Genomic DNA, 21,405 nt, shown 5'->3' with positions numbered 1-21,405 from the left:
CCAAGTGCTCCCAGAAGTTCCATCGGAGGGGAATTTGATGTAGTCTCCAGACCGGGCAAAGCAGGCATCTTTGACCAAGATGATGCAGCTATTTACAGCTGCATGTGAAATGTCACAGAGATTTGCGACTGAGACCTGAAATGATCCAGAGGTGCAGAAGTTCAAGTCCACAGTTACCTTGACTGCTACTGACAGGGCCTGGTTATAAATGGGGTAAGGTATGAGCTTCTCATTGACAAGGGTATGGATATCGTGACCACCTCACTGGTGACTCGCAGTCTTCTCTGGCACTGACTTTCTGACAAGTCCAGATAGCTTTGCCTGTTCCAGCAGATCCTGTGCTCTGAACAATCTCTCCTTCTCCTCCATGGTACTGGTTCTCTGGCTGCGAGCTCCTGGTGCTCAGGGACCCTGCGCATACTGTCATTGCGATGCTTCGTTGGCCTTTAGGTGTGATGGTGCACATATTCCAGCTGCACCCCTCCTATTTCCCAGGTGAAGCAGCCTGGTTCAGTGCCCCAGTGCCTAGTCAATGCCAGTTGTATTCCTAGCCCGAGGTGACAGGGACCTCAACCCTGCCTCTCCACACTCCCTTGATGAACTCCTGCAACTTTTCAGTACACATAGTGAGGCTGTTCTGCCAGTTCAAAAAAATCAAATATACCTTCAAAGGCTTTCCTCACCTGCTGATTGCCTTCATTACTGTCCATGCCTCCACTCACTGGGTGTGATTGCTGAGGGCTCCCAATTCCTAGCCACCTCTTGGAAAATTGTGTGGTATCTAATTTGAGGCCTTCTATTGCCGGCTCAATGAGTTTAACTGAAGCTATGATAGACACAGCTCTGGTTTGCCGTTCGGGCCGCACAAAATGGCTGGTGCTGAAAACCAAGACGGGACCTAGCCATGCTGATCAGCTGCTATTTTTTGGCCATCCTATCTCCTTTCCAACTCATCCTAGACAGGGTATCCACCCTCCCCCATCTCATGCACTTCTGAAGTTAATCTCCCTCAGTCTTGTGGGATGTGGGAATACTGTGTTTCCATGATGACAGCCATGCTAATGCTCTATTTAGAATGGGTTTCTGAACTGGTGATAAAACTTACACTTCTTTTTATTTTGTACTTTTTAAAAATAAACCCCTAGGGGAAGAAGAGGCAAACATGAGCATAAAGTATATGATCCTTAACAAACAGATTTTGTTTTAGATCCATAGATGATGATGGAGTTGGATGACTGACATCACTACAATAGAGCAATTCCTTAAACTGCTTTTGTTTCATATATGTAAATGTAGTTTTCAGACTCATCACAATAAAAAATATTATACATCCATTCACTAAATGAAAAGTTGACTTGCCATTAGAATTCCAGCAAAAGAAGAGAGGATAATTGCTTCTCTTTCCATTTCATTTGGGTACTTGGAGCCAGCATGACTTGAAATTAACCTAGAAACATGCAGGTGGAGTTAGGCTCAGTTTAGAAACATACCAGGTGTTTCAGAATAGCATAATATACTGCACTGTGGAGTGTGCTGAAACAACTTTACCACTTCAGTTCTCTATATACAGAGTTTATTCGCTGAAAAAGAGAAATGCTGAGGAGTGAAATAAGGAATGAAAATTGGAGAGCATGTCACCTGCATTAGATAAATTACAATTAAACTAGTTTTCATATTCAGATTAAATTTGTGCTGACATATCAATTAGTGCATAAAAGGCATCTTAATAAATTCTTCTCAATGCTTTTGTCTGGATGATACACTATTTACAGCACCATTTATGTAGAAAATACAATAATCTACTGTTAACACATTTCAGGATTAACACATTTCATCAGCTGACTAAACTGCATGATAAAACAACTTAGATCCCAGAATTGTTTTCATTACAATGAAAATTGTGGCTAATCAAGAGGAAAACTGTTGAGTGGTTGGAGTCATACCTAGCACAAAGAAAGATGGTTGTGGTTGTTCAAGGTCAATCATCTCAGATCCAGGACATCACTGCAGGAGTTCCTCAGGGAACCTAGGTCCTAGGCCCAACCATCTTCAGCTGCTTCATCAATGGCCTTCCTTCCATGGTAAGGTCAGAAGTGGGACATTCGCTTCTGATTGCACAATGTTCAGCACCATTCACAACTCCTCAGATACGGAAGCACCCTGTGCCCATAAGCCGCATGACCTGGACTACATTCAGGCTTGGGCTGATAAATGGCAAGTAACATTCATGCCACACAAGTGCTAGGCAATGGCCATCTCCAATAAGAGAGAATCCAACCATTGTCCCCTTGACATTCAATGAAATTACCATTGCTAAATTCCCCACTATCAAAACCCTGGGAGTTACCATTGACCAGAAACTGAACTGGACCAGCCATATTAATATTGCAGCTACAAAAGCAGGTCAGGGCTGGGAATTCTGCAGAGAGTAACTCACCTCCTGACTTCCCAAAGCCTGTCCACCATCTACTAGGCACAAGTCAGGAGTGTGATGGAATACTCTCCACATGCCTGGATGGGTGCAGCTCCAACAACACTCAAAAAGATTGTCACCAACCAGGACAAAGCAGCCCACTTGATTGACATCCCATCTACCACCTTCAACATCCACTCCCCCTACCACTGTCGCACACTGGCAGCAGTGTGTACCATCTACAAGATGCAATGCAGCAACTCACCAAGGCTCCTTTGATAGTACCTTCCAAGCATGCCACCTCTACCACCTAGAAGGACAAGGGCAACAGATGCATGGGAACGCCACCACCTGCAAGATCCCCTCCAAGCCACACACCATCCTGACTTGAAACTGTATTGCTGTTTCTTCACTGTCGCTGGTCAAAATCCTCAAACTCCCTCCCTAACAGTATGCTGAGTGTACCTACACCACATGGACTGCAGCCGTTCAAGAAGACAGCTCACCACTATCTTCCCAAGGGCAACTGGGGATTGGCAATAAATGCTGGCCTAGCCAGTGATGCCCACATCGCATGAAAAGAATTTTAAAATACCTAACAATTAAAAATAATTCCAAACAACACATCTTTGCCAGTTCTAACAGGAACTGTTTTGGGGCCATAACCTTCTCCAAATGGTAATTTTAGCAGAGTGGTGCACTGCTTTCAGGCAGTACTCACAGATTATTTGTTCTGTGTTGCATTCTGATCTGAGAACTCTTGTCCCTTCAAAATGGATAGGTCCTTTTTTTCAACTAAGGAAAATATGAAACTTGCTTGTTTAAACAATGTAACTGTGACATTTACTTTGAATGGTAAAACGTGGCCTGGCTTGTTGTAAAATATAATTTACTGACCAGTCCTTTACCTGTGACAGGTAGTACTCACACTTTCTCATTTTCAAGAACTTCCTGATCTTCCTCTTCATTTAGCCAAAGCAAAGCAACATTGATCGCCAAATCATAATGTGCCTATGTAATAAAGATTGCAAGGTTATTTTAATATTGTTTAATCTATTCAATAGAATTATCTTTGCATTGTGTTTATAAACTGCTTGCTGTAATTGGGCACATTAGAGCAATTTCTCTTGGGAGAGTCATTTAACTGTGAAACAGGACTATTAGCACTTGGCCAAGCTCTTCTTTATTCGGTAAGCGTTTGAGTGCAACCATGCTCATAAAAAAAGACTGTAAAACAGCTGGCATTTTAACATGTTTTATGCATTTTTTTCACCCTCAGTACTGATGTAGAACTCCGGCGCTGGATAAATGTTGCCGCCACTATAGATCTCTGAGTCTACGTGAAAGATTTTATAAATAAGATTTAAAAATAATTAAAACCTAAGAAATTGAAACATATATTGTATAATCACAACAAACTATGTGCATTATGAAAAGTAAGCCGATGTAACAGCCAATATAATTCGCTCTCACCGGTAGCACTCATGTTGTGATTAACAGAAGTGTTATTCATTTTGAGCTCCCATTTTCCAACATATGCTCTTATATAAGTTACAAACCACTTCAGAAGGTATAATCTATTTTGGGTGATAGTGGTATGATGAGAAGATTGTTATTGACAATGCTTTTGACTCGAGATTGGTATGGAATTCTTGGACAGTGATGGAATTCTCCATGTGAGAAGCTAAAGTTGAGATAGAACCTGAATGGACCAGAATTAATAGTCAGACTGCTAGTAGAGAGAATTGACAAGATTTTGTGGCTTTTTGTGGCTAATCAGGTCAAGAAAAGTGATTACTGAATGGAGAATGAAGGCTTCTGTTTGCGTGAAGCCATTCTACTTTATAGCAGTGTGGTTGACATTACTATAACTCAAATTAGTGACCAGTTCACATTTTGCTTTTACTGTTTCCAACTACCATAAGTTGCTTCCTGTAAATGCAACATATATGGTATGAATTCTTTTTCCTAATTATTGCATTCATTTTTGTCAGCAACTGTGGTCTACCTTTCTTTGAGATTACACATTGAATTACATGCTACACAACTGATTAGTAGTGGAGATTTTGATGAGTTTTATTGACTCTGTCACAAGGAGTTAATTATCTGTGTAACATTACAATGGGTATTTGTTTTTGGAATTAAACTGTGATTAGCTTCATTGTACCTGTTATAGAGAGGTGAAAACAATCATGGCTTATCTCCTGCTCGCTACCTTGTGTAGACATGGGGTTTGGACAGGATCAGGCACCCATGGTTAAATAACTGCTAACAATTACTATTTATGTAGGTGAAACCTACCACTTGGACAAAATTTGACAGCTCATGGAACTATACTCTTGAATGGTTTACTGCCCTCAAGAAAGGAGGGGAAAAAATTGCACATTTTCTAAATTTTAATTTCAGTAGCTTTTTGTGATAGCTTACAATAGTTTAACAATAGTTTCCAGGCAGAACTAAATGGTGTTCTGACATGTAGCTAATGGGCAGAATTTTCTGCCTGCTGGGCAGGCAGGCCCGACTCAATCGCTGGCGGGCGGGGAGCTAATCCCCGCAAGAGATGCGGGCCCCACTGCCATTTTACGTGGGTGGGCCAATTAAGGCCCACCCAGTCTGGCCGGAAGTGCTATGCGTTCCCTGTGCGGGCAGCGGGGGATTCCCCAAAAGCGAGAGTGCGCTCTTTCGCACATGTGCATGAAAGAGCGCACATCTCCCTGAGGCTAAGTGCAGCCTCAGGGAAATCGCTGACACTTTTAAAAACATTAAAAATAGAAAAAGAAAATCCTTAACATGTCCCCCCATATGACAATGTCATATGAAATGGGACATGTTCATAAATTACACTAAAACTTTACTAAACTCTTTAAACCCCTACATGAAACTTCAACCCGCCGGTGGATGAGGTTTCATGTTTTTTCTATTTGCCGCCGGGGCACCTGGCCTGGCTGCCAACCTTAAGGTTGGACGGGCAGGTCCTTTAATTGTAAATGATCCTGCCAATGGCCTCAACTGGCCATTCACAGGTCGGCAGGTGCACAGCTGATTCGGCTGTGCCCCCACCTTCCTGAAAATTTAAATGGGGCGGGATGACATGGGGGGTTGTTCCCCCTGATGTCATCACGCATCATTTTACGCGTTGGCAAACAGGTCCCGCCCCCTGCTCGCCGATAGCAAAATTCAGCCCAAAATGTTGTTGGACAAAATGGAGGAAACTTTACCCTGCCTTGGACCTGTGCTGTATCCGAATCTGCTGAATGCAAAATGCTGATAATTAGGTATCCAAAGTTTCAGCAACCCTCACATTGATGAATACTACCAAAAAGAAAAAAATTCTATCTAGTTACCTGGGTAATGAGGAAGACAGTGAAAGAGATTAGCTAATAGTAATTTTGTGCTATTTGTAAAAAAAACAAGTGATAAGCAACATCCATGAGAGGGGAACGAAGTAAATCCAAATTCCAAGCCTTGCAGCTAGACTGCTAATATGTTCATAGACCTACTATAATGACAGTGCAACTCATATTTAGACCAGAGGAAATATGTTTCAATCCACTTGTAAAGTTAAATGAAGCAATGTGGGAGAAGGCTTGCATGGAGCATTAACATCAGCAATGGAGTACCTCTGCCAAATGTCTTGTTTCTATTCTGGGAATTCTATATAATTCTATGTATGTCTGTATGAAAGAAAAACAAATGACTACATTGGGGAGATTACAATGATAGAAAATTACCTTGAGACAAGAAAGAAATTGTATATTGGAAGGTAAGAGTAAAATTAACTGGGTATAGATATAAAGGGCTTAAAGAAAAGGGTTTAATGGGATGAATTATCAGGATAGAATTTAATGCTAATAACTGTTCCACAGTTAGGAATTCTGTGCTGATAGTGAATGTTAGAAAAGGAAAGTCTAATGTTAATAAAGCTCATACAAATTTTAAAAATACTTGCCTCTGATAAAAGACAAATTATCAAGACCACAGGTCCAGAAATAGCTTGTTAAGGTTAATATTGAGGTACAATAAAAACAAAAAGTGCTGGAAAAACTTAGCAGGTCTGGCAACATCTGTGCAGAAAGAGACAGAGTTAATGTTTCGAGACCAATATGACTCTTCCTTGAAGCTGAAGACAGGCAGGGTGTGATTGGTTTTACGATGTTGAAAAAGGGGGAGGGTCAGGTGGAGCTAAAAGGGAAGATCAGGGATAAGAACATAAGAACTAGGAGCAGGAGTAGGCAATTCAGCCCCTCGAGCCTACCCCGCCATTCATTATGATCATGGCTGATCTCATTTCGGTCTCAACTCCAATTTCCCACCTCTCCCCATAACCTTTCAACCCATTACTAATTAAAAATCTATCTCCTCCTTAAATTTATTCAGCGCCCCAGCATCCACTGCACTCAGATTCATGACCCTTTGAGAAAAGTAATTCCTCTTCATCTCTGATTTAAATCTGCCACCCCTTAGCCTAAAACTATGGCCTCTCATTCTACAATGCCCCACAAGGGGAAACATCTGCTCCACATCTACTTTGTCTATCCCCATTAGCATCTTATATACCTCAATTAGATCTCCTCTCATCCTTCTAAACTCTAGCAAGTATAGGCCTAAACTGTTCAATCTCTCCTCATAAGAAAAGCCCCGCATTTCTGGACTCAATCTAGTGAACCTCCTCTGAACTGCCTCCAGTGCAACCACATCCCTCCTCAAGTAAGGGGACCAAAACTGTGCACAGTATTCCAGGTGCGGTCTCACCAATGCCTTGTACAGTTGCAACAACACTTCCCTATTTTTATACTCTATTCCTTTAGCAATAAATGCCAAAATTCCATTTGCCTTCCTTATTGCCTGCTGTACCTGCATATTAGCTTTCAGTGATTCATGCACGAGGACACCCAGATCCCTCTGCACTGAAGCATTCTGAAGTTTCTCTCCATTTAAATAATAAGTCGCCTTTTTATTCTTCTGACCAAAATGGATAACCTCACACTTATCCACGTTAAACTCCATCTGCCAAATTTTGGCCCATTCACCTAACCTGTCCATATCCATTTGTAAATTTTTTATTTCTTCATTGCAGGCTACTTTCCCACCTATTTTGGTGTCATTTGCAAATTTAGCTATAGTACCTTCTATCCCTGAATTCAAGTCATTAATATAGATTGTAAATAGTTGGGGCTCAAGGATCGAACCCTGTGGCACCCCACTAGTTACAGCTTGCCATCCAGAAAAAGACCCATTTATCTTGACTCTCTGCTTTCTGTTGGTTAGCCAATCCTCTATCCAAGCTAATATATCACCCCTAACTCCGTGTGATCTTATCTTGTGTATTAATCTTTTGTGTGGCACCTTATCAAAGGCCTTCTGGAAGTCCAGATATACTACATTTACAGGATCCCCATTATCCACTTTGCTTGTCACATCTTCAAAGAACTCTAGCAAATTAGTCAAACATGATTTACTCTTCATAAAACCATGCTGGCTCTGATGGATAGGTTCATGGGCAGGGGAGATTCAATTACTAGATCTCCTGGATCAAGAGGCAAAGAGTGTGGGAATGGTAGTTGAAAAGGAATAAATCATTGGTCCAGAGTAGGTGTTAATAGAGAATAAAGATCAGTGCTGCCTGAATGAAAAACATGAGAACAAGATACAGACTGGCACTAGGGGAACAAATACAAATTGGAGGACAGAACTCATAGCCTGAAGTTGTTGAACACCATGTTGAGTCCAGAAGGCTGTAAAGTGCCTAATCAGAAGATGAGGTATTGTTCCTCAAGCTTGCATTGGACTTCACTGGAACATTGCATCAGGCCAAGGACAAAAATGTGAGCACCAGAGCAAAGTGGTGAATTGAAATAGCAAGCAACCGGAGGTCAGGGTCATGTTTGTGGACTGAACAGAGGTGTTCTGCAAAGCAGTCACCCAGTCTGTGTTTGGTCTCCGCAATGTAGAGGAGACCACATTGTAAGCAGTGAATACAGTAAATGAAGTTGAAAGAAGTACAAGTATATCACTGCTTCACCTGGAAGGTATGTTTGGGGCCTTGGTGAGGAGGGAGGGGGTAAAGGGGAAGGTGTTATGCCTCCTGTGATTGCATGGGAAGGTGCTGTGGGAAGGGGATGAGGTGCTGGGGGTGAAAGAGGAGTGGATCAGGGTGTCCCTTCAGAATGCTGATGGGGACAAGAGGGAAAAATGTGAGAAGGGAATGCTGAAGGGGATGAGAGGGAAAAATGTGATTGATGGTGGCATCATGCTAGAGTTGGCGGAAATGACGGAGGATAATCCTTTGAATTCAGAGGCTGGTGGAGTGGGAAGTGAGGACAAGGGGAACCCTACCATAGTTCTGGGAGTGGAAGGGGTGAGGGCAGGAGTGCGGGAAATGGGTCGGACATGGTTGAGGGCCCTGTCAACGTCAGTGGGGGGGAGTCCTCATTGAGGAAAAAGGAAGACATGTCAGAAGTGCTGTTGTGGAGGGCAACATCATCAGAACAGATGCGATGGAGATGGAGAAATGAAGAGAATGGAATGGAGTCCTTCCAGGAAGCAGGGTGTGAGAAGGTATAGTCGAGGTAGCTGTGGGAGTAAGTGGGCTTGTAATGGAATTTAGTAGACCGTTTATCCCCAGAAATAGGGGCAGAGAAGTCAAGGGAGGGAAGGAAAGAGCCGGAGATGGACCATGTGAAGGTGAGAGAGGGGTGGAAATTGGAAGCAAAATTGATTAAGTTTTCCAATTCAGGACAAGAGCAGGAAGTAGCACGATTCAGTCATTGATGTGTCAGAAAAGAGTTGTGGGAAAGAGCCAGAGTAGGACTGGAACAAGAAATGTTCCACATACCTCACAAAAGACAGGCATAACTGGGGCCCATGCAGGTACCCATAGCCGCCACTTTTATTTGGAGGAATTGAGACAAGTTCAAGGAGAAATTGTTCAATGAGAGAACAAGTTCAGCCAGGCAGAGGAGATTGGCGGTGGATGGGGACTATTCGGGCCTCCATTCAAGGAAGAAGCGGAGAGCCTTCAGGCTGTCCTGGTGGGGAATGGATATGTAGAGGGATTGGATGTTCATAGTGAAGAGGAGTTAGGTCCAGGAAACTGGAAATTGTTGAAATAATGTAAGGTGTCAGAAGAATTTCAAATGTAGGTGAGAAGAGACTGGCCAAGGGAAGAAAAAATGGAGACAAGATTGGAAGAAATAAGCTCAGTGGGGCAGGAACAGATGGGTCTACCTGTACAGTCCTGTTTGTGGATTTTGGGAAGGAGTAGAAGCAGGCTGCATGGGTTTGAGGGACGATGAGGTTGGAGGCTGTGAAGGGAAGATCTCCAGAGAAGATGAAGTCAGTGATGGTCCTGGAAACAATGGCTTGATGCTTGGTGGTGGGGTCATGGTTGAGGGTACGGTAGGAAGAAATGTCTGAGGGTTCACACTCAGCCACTGCAAGGTAGAGGTCAGTACATCAGACAACAGCAGCATGTTGTCTGTCCTCCATTTTGTATTTTTCTCCCTTAGTAACAGACTGTATCATGTTCTGCTTTCAGACACCACTGGCCTTTATTCTGTTATTAACACCTACTCTGGATCATTGCTTTTTTCCTTTACTACTTTCATTCCCACTCTCTTTGCCTTTTGTTCCATTACATTTTTGTAACTTAATCCCCCCCACCCTCGAACCTATTCCTGACCCTCCCAATTTTCAACAGCATAAAACAGATCATGTTTTTGCCTCTCTTTAGTTCTATTGAAGAGTCATATTGGGCTCGAAACATTAACTCTGTTTCACTCCCCACAGATGCTGCCAGACCTGCTGAGTTTTCCCACCACTTTTTGTTTTTATTTCAGATCTCCAGTATCCGCAGTATTTTGCTTTCATTTTAATGTGATAATAAGGTATCCTACGTTATCTGGGTCAGTCTGCAGCCCTTTGCTAAGACAGACACAAGAAGCTAGGGTAGAAACAAGCAATCTGACATCTCTGGATATCAGTGCTCCATTGAGGTTATCAAAGGAATCAGCAGGCATCCACCGAATCGGGATGATTCAGGAAACCTTTAAAATATGGCGGGCAGGTCCCAATTCCAGGAATCCCAACCCCATTCCCAGCTGTCTTATTTTCAGGAGTGCCTTTAAAGCAGGGTTGTCCAACCTTTTTGTGTAAGGGGCCACATTTCAATTTTTTTCTCATTCAAGGGGCTGATGAGCACATTTCAGAACAATAAGGTTTGGCACAACATTAAACGTGAATTTTTTAAAAATCGGGATAGAATTAATAGTCACATGGAAAAATGTGGGTTGATTAGGATGAGCCAGCATGGGTTTCTTAAGGTAAAATCATGTTTAACTATTTTGCTGGAGTTTTTTGAAGACGTAACAGAAAAGGTTGATGAGGGTAATGCTGTTGATGTGGTGTACATGGACTTTATTCAAGGCATTCAACAGTGCTGCACAACAGACTTGTGAGAACAGACTTGTGAGTTCATGGAATAAACGGGACAGTAGCAACGTGGACACAAAATTAGCTGAGTAATAGGAAACAGCGAGTAATAGTTAATGGATATTTTTCAGGCTGCTGGACGATTTGTAGTGGAGTTCCCTAGAAGTTGGTATTGGGCCCTTGCTTTCCCTGATATATATTAATGATCTATATCTTGGTGTGTAGGGGACAATTTCAAAATTTGCAGATGATACAAAACTTGGAAGCATTGTAAACTGTGAGAAAGACAGTGTAGAACTTCAAAAGGTCATAGGCAAGTTGGTGGAGTGGACAGACAGGTGGCAGATGAAGTTCAATGCAGGGAAGTGTGAGGTGATTCATTTTGGTAAGAAGAACATGGGGAGACACTATAAAATAAGAGGTACAACTCTAAAGGATGTGCAGGAGCATAGGGACCTGGGTGTATTTGTGCTTAAGTCATTAAAGGTGGCAGGACAGGTGGAGGGAGCAGTTAATAAAGCATACAGTATCCTAGACTTTATTAATAGGGGCATAGAGTACAAGAGCAGGGAGGTTATTCTGAACTTGTATAGGACACGAGTTAGACCTCAGCTCGAGTATGGTGTACAGTTCTGGGCACCACACTTCAGGAAGGAATTGGACACTTTGGAGAGAGTGTAGAAGAGGTTTACAAAAATGGTTCCAGGGATGAGAAACTTGAGTAATGAAGACACATTGAAGAAGTTGGAGCTGTTCTCCTTGGAGAGGAGACGGTTAAGAGGAGATTTGATAGAGGTGTTCAAGATCATGAGGTGGATGTACAGAATAGATAGGGAGAAACTGTTCCTGCTCGTAAAAGGATTGAGAATGAGAGAGCACAGATTTAAATTGATTTGCAAAAGAAACAAATGCGATGTGAGAAAAACTTTTCACACAGCAAGTGGTTTGGGTCTGGAATGCACTGCCTTGAAGTATGGTGCAGGCAGGTTCAATCGAGGCATTCAAGAGGGCATTAGGTGATTATTCAAAATAGAAACAAAGTGCAGGGTTATGGGGAAAAGGCAGGAGAATGGCACTGAGAGGTAATTGCTCATTTGGAGAGCCAATGCAGGCACGATGGGCTGAATGGCTGCCTCCTGCACCGTAACAATTCTGTGATCCTGTGAAAATGTCAAAGCAATAAATTGATAATTTTTAAAAAGTAATTAATAAAAATGATCATTAAAAATGCCAAGTAACAGAACTAATCAACAAAATCTTTTTTGCCTATTTGCTTAGGAAGCACAGCTAGAGAGAGAGATAGACTATGCCCCAAATCCTGGTCACTAAGGAACGGGTGGGGACCAGGGCCGAGCTAAGGAGTTGGGTTTAACTAACACTGACCTTGAGATCACCTCTGGTGGCACACACTCTGAGCGGACCTCGACAGAATTCATACGGAAGTGGGGTTTGGAAACAGGTTGCCTTTCAGCCTGGGTTTTTCTCCTCTCCCAGTCTGGTTTGTGAATAGGATTTTGGGGAGGGGGGAGGAGGAGGGGAATGGTGTATATGTGTATGCCAGTCTCAGGGTTGTCGCTCTCACACAGGCTCACACACTCACTCACTCATTCACACAGACTCAATCACCCACATACTCACTCACTCACACAGACTCACACACACTCACACAGGTCCAGGTATTCACTCCCAGGTCGAGTGCACAGGTATAGGAGAATTCACATTCCTAATGCAACGTCCATGCCAACCCAAGCCCCTCTACCCACCCCTCATACCCCAATGCCAACCCATGCCCCTTGACCTCATTGGCCCCGCATACCCCCGAATCCTATTTTAACTGGGCCAAAGGTGGCCCTTTTAAACAGCTTGCCTTGGCACCTGGCAGCCCCTGTGGCTGCCTCTGAACTCTTTCTTAGGTCGATTGGCCCGACTCTAGCTCACACATGCCCACAGGCAATGGAGATCCCCCCATTAGCGGGCACTTTCTCCCAAAGTGAGAAGATTGAGCCAGTAATTTTCCCGCTTCCCACTTCAGTGATGAAAATCCAGCCCTTTGTCCTTAGCTTTGTAGATACACACACATATATATTGTTTTAGATATTACAGTACTTAGTCTTTAATTTAGTTCAGGATCAATTAGTAATTCCCAGTGTCTGTGATAAAAGTTATTAGGATTCTTTAACTAGTTATATGTAGAAGGGTGTCTCTATAATTAGAAAGTGCATTTGCAATAGGACAAAAGAAAGTTTACAGAAATTAAGATTATACAGGTCTACCAACCAGATGCAGGTAGGTAAAAGAGTACCACTTTTGAAGTGCAAGTTTCCATGGATTCAGAGGCAAGATTTAAGACAGCTGGTTCAAAGAAAGGCACCAGTGCAGAAGGTGAATTTATTCATGAGAAGATGCTCCAGGAGGAGTCAGCATTGAAGACTAAGGTTTATTTCTGACATCTCAGAAAGTTGCCATCATCATCCCAGAGGAAAACTAGGCAACAAGTTCACCCACGCCAACTAAAAAGAATGTGATAGTTAATGGTGCTGGACATGTGACTGACAACGAGCACAAAGACACAAATCTATTTGAGAAACTGACAGCGAAATGTACTGTTAGCTTCTCAATATCCAAGGGGCCTAATCCCACATTACCTTCACCAATTATATGAATCTCAGCAAGCAGTTAATGCTGAATTACTGTGATATAACTGAAATCTGTTATTTGGTTCATCAGTTAACCCTCTCTACCAATTTTAAGTGTTGCTAACTATGATTTCAAGGTTAATAAAGGATTGTTAGCTATTGACTTTGTTGTCTCCTTTAATAATTGATGAGACGCAATTCATTCACTCAGTATTCTGTTGCTAGTGTAAATGCTAATACAATCAGAACTGGTTGACAATTCAGCAAGCCATGATGCATCATTAACTCCAAGCATATACTGACTGGTACACCCCATGTAGTTCCTTGACAAGAAGTTAAGGTGAAGGGGGTAAGGATCACTTTGGTATATTTCATAAATATTATTGCCTGGCTATTGATTCCTGCATTCTTACTCAGTCTATAAAGCATTTCAAGCAGGTTGCATTTTGCGAATTCCTGACAAAGGAATATTCATAACAATTTTTTTTCAGATTAACTAGTTATTAGTAATTATCAATATTGTTAATAGCTTTACCAAATCATTGAAGTATGTTGACTCCATTTTTCCCTTGGGATCAAAGCTGTTTTCACGAAGTCTGGTGCCAATATAATTTTTCCTTTGTACAGAAACAGATGCTGGTTACATTAGAGAAGTACAACAGCTGACCATAACAACTCTGATGTTCTTATTAAAAGTACAGTTTCTGACCTATAAAAGATGATTGAGCTTCACTGGCCTATGTAACTGTAAGTAATACAGACAAAAAAATTTTTGGTTTGATTCTTGGTCTATGCTGCATTAGGTGACAACTGTGGGACCATAATTGACCTCAAGGTCTCTGCCCTAGAGATGAGAAATTACATGTAATAATCATACATTTCCTGAATAGTATGCCTCTTAAACAAAGAACTGTTCCAGGACTACAGCAGTTCTATCCCTAAATATTAAAATGCAACATGCTCTCGACTTCTAAAAATGTAATTTAGAGTCATTGATATCAGAAAGTGCTTACAAAATAAATACTAAGAGGATGCCTTCTTCAATGTGTCTACAATCATTCAAAGGCCCCACCCTGGTTGTTATCAGTGGCCTCTGGCAGAAAGTATGCGTAATAAAGATGTTGGCTCACAGCAAGAGTAAGTTCAGCTTTAACACCCACAATGGTCGAATAATCTGTTGGCAATCATGTCAGACCTCACATAGGAAGATTATCCACTTGTATTAAGCACCAGAGGGTTGCAGCATCTGTGGCATCATACCCCAGCCAACACATTTAGGCAAGACTTGAAAAATAGAAGTGATTGACCATTCTGGTTAACCTTCAAATTTAAAGTTTTTTTCTCTAATTTCCTTAAGTTGCTGTTTAAGCACACACATAAAACACAACATTTAAAGAGGAAAATTACCGTCTGATACGTACAATAATTTTTCAATTTCTTTCTTTATACGGCTTTTTTCCACTTTCAGCGCCATTCCTGTTCTTCAAAAATCACTTTGGGTACGAAGACCAAAGACGGTATTCATTAGTTCATCCTCTGCAATGACGTTCAGGTTTCTTTACTTACAGATAACACTATGAAGCTTAGAACAACTTGGTTTACAAACAAGCCAATTTCAATTTTTTTCATTCATGGAAGCTGCTCTCCTAAAAATTAAATTCTTGAAAATATGTGCACATTACCTGAATAATATGTCCCTTAAATAAAGAACTGTACCAGGACTACAGCAGTTCTATCTCTAAAAATTTAAATGCAATATACTCTAGACTTCTAAAAATGTAATTTAGAGTCACTGATATCAGAAAGTGTTTGCAGAATAAATATTAAGAGGATGCCTTCTTCAGTGTGTCTGCAATTTCTTTGCAGCTGAAAGACAATACTCTGGTTTCTGAACTCAATCCAACAGACCAAAGTACTTTTCCTGTTGCTAGGAGACCTTGGCGTAAACACAAATGGCAACAGGTGCCCTGGGCTTGATTCTCCTGGTCTTAAATTACATACACGTCTCTCATGGCATTGTACTTCCAATTAATTAGTTTGCCAAGTTACCTTCAAATAAATGACAAGTAAGGGACATTTATGTTATAAATATAGGGTAGCTTCCAGGCATTTTGACCAAATGTTTGTAGGATTCTCAAGTGCCTTGATAGAACATAGCTAACACTGACTCCGTTTTCTGTAAGTATAATTAATTTGTGCTGAATAGAATAATCGGCAGGGGTATTGAGTATAAAAGCTGGGAAGTCATGCTGCAGCTGTAAGGAACCTTGGTTAGGCCACACTTGGAATATTGTGAGCAATTCTGGTCGCCACATTACTAGAAGGATATGGAGGCGTTGGAGAGGGTGCAGAGGAGGTTTACCAGGATGCTGCCTGATCTGGAGGTTATTAGCTATGAGGAGAGGTTGGAGAAACTCGGATTGTTCTCACTAGAGCGACGGAGATTGAGGAGCAACTTGATAGAAGTTTACAAAATTATGAGTGGCATAGACAGAGTAGATAGTCAGAAGCTTTTTCCCAGGGTGGAAGAGTCAATTACTAGGGGACATAGATTTAAGGTGAGAGAAGAAAACTTTAGAGGAGATGTGCGGGGCAAGTTTTTTACGCAAAGGGTAGTGAGTGTCTGGAATTTGCTGCCAGAGGAGGTGGTGGAAGCAGGTACGATAGTGGTGTTTAAGAGACAGCTTTACAAATACATGAATAGGATGGGAATAGAGGGATACGGACCCCGGAAGTGCAAAATGTTTTAGTTTGACAGGCAATATGATCGGTGCAGGCTTGGAGGGCCGAAGGGCCTGTTCCTGTGCTGTACTTTTTTGTTCTTTGTAATATTGACACCAATTCTATTTGTAAAATGGTTAAACAAGTTACATTTATAACTTCATAGTGTACATAAAAAACAGCCTAGACATTAGTATTGAATTAATAATGATGCAATTCATATTTATTCAATAACGTGTAATTTCCAGATGACTCTTTTACTTTAGATAACAATCAGTAATAGAGAATCTTACCCAGTTCCCTTCTCAAGCATTGAATTTTCACCTCTCCTGGTCTCTATACCAATGTCATATCATTCATCATGGAATTCTGAAGTCTCAAAACTAATCTCCCTTCACATCAGTCAGTGTCATGTGAAGGGTGACATTTTATAAGGACTTCCAATCCTTTACAAAAGCAAAATACTGCAAATGTTGGAAATCTGTCTTTCACCATTCTTCGTACCATGAAGAGGAGGATCAAGCAATATAGGCTCTAGCGCTTCACTCTTTATTTTAAAATCTGACTATTTTAGTTTTCAATAAATGGAAAAAGAAAAGCAGCTTGGCTTTTCTGGAGGAGACTGAAACTGAACTGAATTAACTACAAAGTTATATTCATCCCATTCCCATTGAATTGTGGGTAAAATGCAAAGTAAAACAATGCCAAATATCTGAGAAGGAGGAAGCTCGTGTTTAGCACAAACACCTTTATGGATCACTTGGGCTGAATAGCCAGTTCCTTTGCTGTATACTCTATGAAATCTAAAATTTTCCAAGAATGGTTTACAGATGCAGTCAGTAGTACCAAAAATCACAGCAGGTCATTAAGAATTTTAAAAATACAGATTCTAATTTGATTTCCAAGCCATTTATGACAATTCACATTGCTCCTTACATGTGGAGTTAGAATCAAGACTAGACAATCTCTTACTTTAACTGAAGTGCTGTGGACCATCAGCAGCAGCAGAATTGTATTCAACCACAATGTGTAATCTCAAGGCCCAGCACATTCTTCACTCTCCCATTACCATCAAAGCCAAGAGATCAACCCTGGTTCAATTGAGGAGTCCAGGTGAGAATAGCACAAATAGCACCAGCATTTCTAAAAATGAGGTGCCAACCTGGTGAAGCTACAACACAGGATTATCTGCATGCCAAACAGCAGAAGCAGCATGTAATAGAGAGAGCTATGCAATCCCAAAACCAATAGATCAGATCAAAGCTTTGCAGTCCTGCCACATCCAATCTTGAATGGTGATAGGCAAATAAACTACAAAAGGGAGAAGGTTGCAAAAGTATCTCTATCCTCATTGATGGGGGAATCCAGCGCATCAGTGCAAAAGACTAGGCTGAAGCATTTGCAACCATCTACAACCAGAAATACTGTGTGGATGATTCATCTCAGCCTCCTCCTGAGCTCCCCAACATCACAGATGCCAGTCTTCAGCCAATTTGATTCACTCCACATTATCAAGAAATGGCTGAAGGCACTGGTAAAGCAGATGTTGCATGGACAACATCCTGGCAGTAGTACTAAAGATTTGTGCTCCAGAACTAGTTGTGCCCCTAGCCAAGCTGTTCCAGTACAACTACACAATGGCATCTACCCAACAATGTGGAAAGTGGCCCAGGGAAAAGCTGTCCACAAAAAGGGCAACCTTAATCCAGCCAACAACCGCCCCATCAGTCTACTCTTGATCATCAGTAAAGGGATGGAAGGATTCGCCAACAGTACTATCAGTTGGCACTTATAGAGTAATAGCCTGCACACTGATACTCAATTAGGGTTCTTCCAGATACTCAGCTCCTACCGTCACTACAGACTTGGTCCAAACATGAGGTGAGGGAGACTGCCCTTAACATCAAGGTACATTTGACAAAATATGGCAGCAAGGAGCCCTAGGAAAACTGAAGTTTATGGGTATCGGGGGAAATTCTATACTGGTTGGAGTCATACCTATCATGAAGGAAGATGGCTGTGGTCGTTGGAGGCCAATCATCTCAGTCCTAGGATATCACTGCAGGAGTTCCTCAGGGTAATGTCCTAGGCCCAACCATCTTCATCTGCTTCATCAATGATCTTCTCTCCATCATAGGATCAAAAGTAGAGATGTTCGCTGATGATTGCACAATGTTCAGCATTCTTTGAGACTCCTCAAACACTGAAGCAATCCATGTCCAAATGTGGCAAGACCTGGACAATATCCAGGCGTGGGCTGAAAAGTGGCAAGAGACATACACGCCACACAAGTGCCAGGCAATGACCACTCCCAAGAGAGAATCTAACCACTCCCCTTGACAATCAATGGCATTACCAAAGCTGAATCCCCCACTATCAACATCCCAGGGGTTACCATTGACCAGAAACTGAACTGGACTAGCCATATAAGTACTGTGACTACAAGAGCAGATCAGAGGCTGGGAATTCTAACTGAGAAACACCTCCTGACTCCCCAGAGCTTGTCCACCATCTAAAAAGCACAAGTTATTATTGTGATGGAATACTCTCCGCCTGTCTGGATGACTGTAGCTCCAACAATACTCAAGAGGCTCAACGCAATCCAGGAAAGAACAGCCCACTTGATTGGCACCCCATCAACCACCTTAAACATTCACTCAGTGGGAGCAATGTGTATCATCTACAAGATGCGCTGCAGCAACTCGCCAAGCCTCCTTTGACAGCAAGTTCAAAACCCCTGACCTATTGCACCCCGAAGAACAAGGGCAGCAGATACATGGGAACACCACTAACTGTAGGTTCCCCTCCAAGCCACATACCCATCTTGACTTGGAACGATATTGCCATTCCTTCACAGTCACTGGGTCAAAACCCTGGAACTTCCACCGCCCCCCCACCCCCACCACACCCCACCCCCAACTAATAACAAACTGGGTGTACCTACACCAGACTCCTGTGGTTCAAAAAAGCAGCGCACCACCACCTTCCCAAAGATGATTATGGATGGACAACTAATACTGGCCTCACCAGCAATGCCCACATCCCACAAAAAAATTTTTAATAACTGGTGCCTTGGTACAACTTGACACATCCATACACCACTTACTTCATCTTTCTGTTCCATCTAGTTTGTTTTTAAACATTCATGTCTGGTACCCACTAACCAGGTGCCCTAGTTTATCCCAAGTCTATCTACGCTTTTCACTCAACAGCACCCTTGCTGAGTGTGACAGCTCATAAAACCCTCTTCTGACTGCCCAGTTTCAAGACTCACTGTTTCTCAAATGCTCACCAATACCAAAAGGGCTATAGATAGGTTAGGTGGGTGGGCAAAAAATTGGCAGATGGAGTATAATGTGGGAAAATGTGAACTTATCCACTTTGTCAAGAATAGCAAAACAGTATACTAATTAAAAGGAGAAAGATTGCAGAATTCAGTAGTACAGAGGGATCTGGGTGTCCTGGTACATAAATCATAAACGGTTAGTATGCAGGTGCAGCAAGCAATTAGGAAGGCAAATGGAATGTTAATGTTTATTGCAAAGGGAATGGAATATAAAAGTGGCAAAATTTTACTACAGCTGTACAGGGCCTTTCTGAGGCCACATATGATGTACAGTATTGGTCTCCTTATTTAAAAAATAATATAATTGTGTTAGCTGTTCAGAGGTTTCACTCGACTTATTCCTGGGATAAAGAAAAGTTGAGCAGGTTAGGCCTATACCCATTGAGTTTAGAAGAACGAGAGGTGATCTTACTGAAACATATAGGGTGGATTTTACACCAGCGGGATTTTACAATCTGGCTGAAGTCAATGAGCTTTTGAATGGCTGGCTCATTTTATGGCCCTGCCCCCGCCGCAACAGGGCCGTAAAATTCTGCTCACATAAGATCCTCACAGGACTTGATAGGCTGGATACCAGCAACATATTTCCTCTCGTAGGGAAGACTAGAGCTAGGGCACAGTTTAAAAGCGATCACCCTTTTAAGACAGAGATGAGAAGAATTTTTTTTCCCTCAGAGGATCACTAGTCTATGGAATTCTCTTCCCCAGAAATCAGTTGGAGGCTGGGTCATCGAATTTATTCAAGACTGAGTTAGATATAATTTTGATAGACAAGGGAGTGAAGGGTTATGGGGGGTTCAGACAAGGAAGTGGAATTGAGACTACAATCAGGTCACCCATTATCTTAGTGAATGACGTAGCAGGCTCAAAAGGCCAAGTGGCCTACTCCTGCTCTTAAGTCCTATGCTCCTGATACCTCTCCTTATTAGTCACTCAAAATAAACTGAGCAATAATCCAAAGAGGTTAAAGCATACTGCAAATATAAACACGACTGCAATTTACAGAAGGCTGTTTATTTGTGCCACAACGCTAGGGGGAAGCACTTCCTGCACATACGCAGATACAGACTATCAGCGTTGGCTTGGCAGAGACAAAAGTTCGTTACCCATTCATCGGTCTGTTCAGTCCTTCACCAGGAGCAAGCTACTGTATCTAGTCCGTGTATTGTTTATCAACTGTTTCCCCTGTAAAACATGCTTCCGATGAGTAAATGAAGAAGATATCTAACCAGGAAGCTTAAGGAAATGCGATTTCCAACATCCAATGAACTGAGAATAGATTGTAATATTTAGTTTAAGGGTACTTTTTGGTACAAATCCACAAAAAAGAAATTTGAAAATATTCGAAGAATATCTGCATTACCCAATATAGGACTTGAACACATGATCATTAGATCGAGAGATTGAATATTACACCATCGTCCAGAGAAGTGTCAGTTCTTTTTTCTTTCCGGGAGTGGGACATGAACCCACAACCTTCTGACTCAAAGGCGAGGGTGCTATGAACTGAGCCACAGCTGACACCTCCCGAGAGTCCCATTAGCTACCAGCCAACTACATAGGAAACCACCTCACTTCCCCAACAACTACAGAATACACATGGAAACAGTTCGCTTTCAAGGCTATGGTTACGTGGGTCAAGCCTGCGGACACCCGGACAATGTAATCTGCAGGAGGTGGATGGAGTTCAGAATAAACTCGCCGGAACCGCATATTCCGAACTCCATCCGCCAACAGAAAAGTTAAAAGCAAAATTTGCCCATTCACCGGCCACTGGACTATATATCGAGTACGCATGCTCAGCTGCTCATGACGCTTTATGAGTCAGCCACGTGACCGCACCGACACACGATGGCCTG

The 21,405-nt window shown here is 42.1% G+C and overlaps 1 protein-coding gene across 3 annotated transcripts; it reads right to left on the bottom strand.

Annotated features, from left to right (window-relative positions):
- Nucleotides 1-1,161: 1,161 nt before the first annotated feature.
- On the bottom strand, nt 1,162-21,367 carry c9h2orf80 (chromosome 9 C2orf80 homolog). Of its 3 annotated transcripts, XM_078551733.1 has the most exons (7): nt 21,314-21,367; nt 17,173-17,362; nt 16,494-16,646; nt 14,901-14,972; nt 14,015-14,096; nt 3,342-3,424; nt 1,162-1,447 (listed from the first exon to the last, which is right to left on the bottom strand). In XM_078551733.1, the coding sequence occupies exons 4-7, from the start codon at nt 14,951-14,953 to the stop codon at nt 1,339-1,341; spliced, it is 327 nt and encodes a 108-aa protein (XP_078407859.1). In that variant the 5' UTR covers nt 14,954-14,972; nt 16,494-16,646; nt 17,173-17,362; nt 21,314-21,367; the 3' UTR covers nt 1,162-1,338. The 3 variants fall into 3 exon arrangements, with proteins under 3 accessions (XP_078407859.1, XP_078407858.1, XP_078407860.1); XM_078551732.1 differs by lacking the exon at nt 16,494-16,646; XM_078551734.1 differs by lacking the exons at nt 16,494-16,646; nt 17,173-17,362 and having other exon boundaries at nt 14,901-14,960; nt 21,114-21,361.
- Nucleotides 21,368-21,405: the final 38 nt, after the last annotated feature.

This window comes from Cetorhinus maximus, chromosome 11, assembly GCF_964194155.1.
Source record: "Cetorhinus maximus chromosome 11, sCetMax3.hap1.1, whole genome shotgun sequence".
Classification (NCBI taxonomy): domain Eukaryota; kingdom Metazoa; phylum Chordata; class Chondrichthyes; order Lamniformes; family Cetorhinidae; genus Cetorhinus; species Cetorhinus maximus.
The sequence above is the reverse complement of the archived record's forward strand: the minus strand, read 5'-3'. Positions and strand labels throughout refer to the sequence as shown.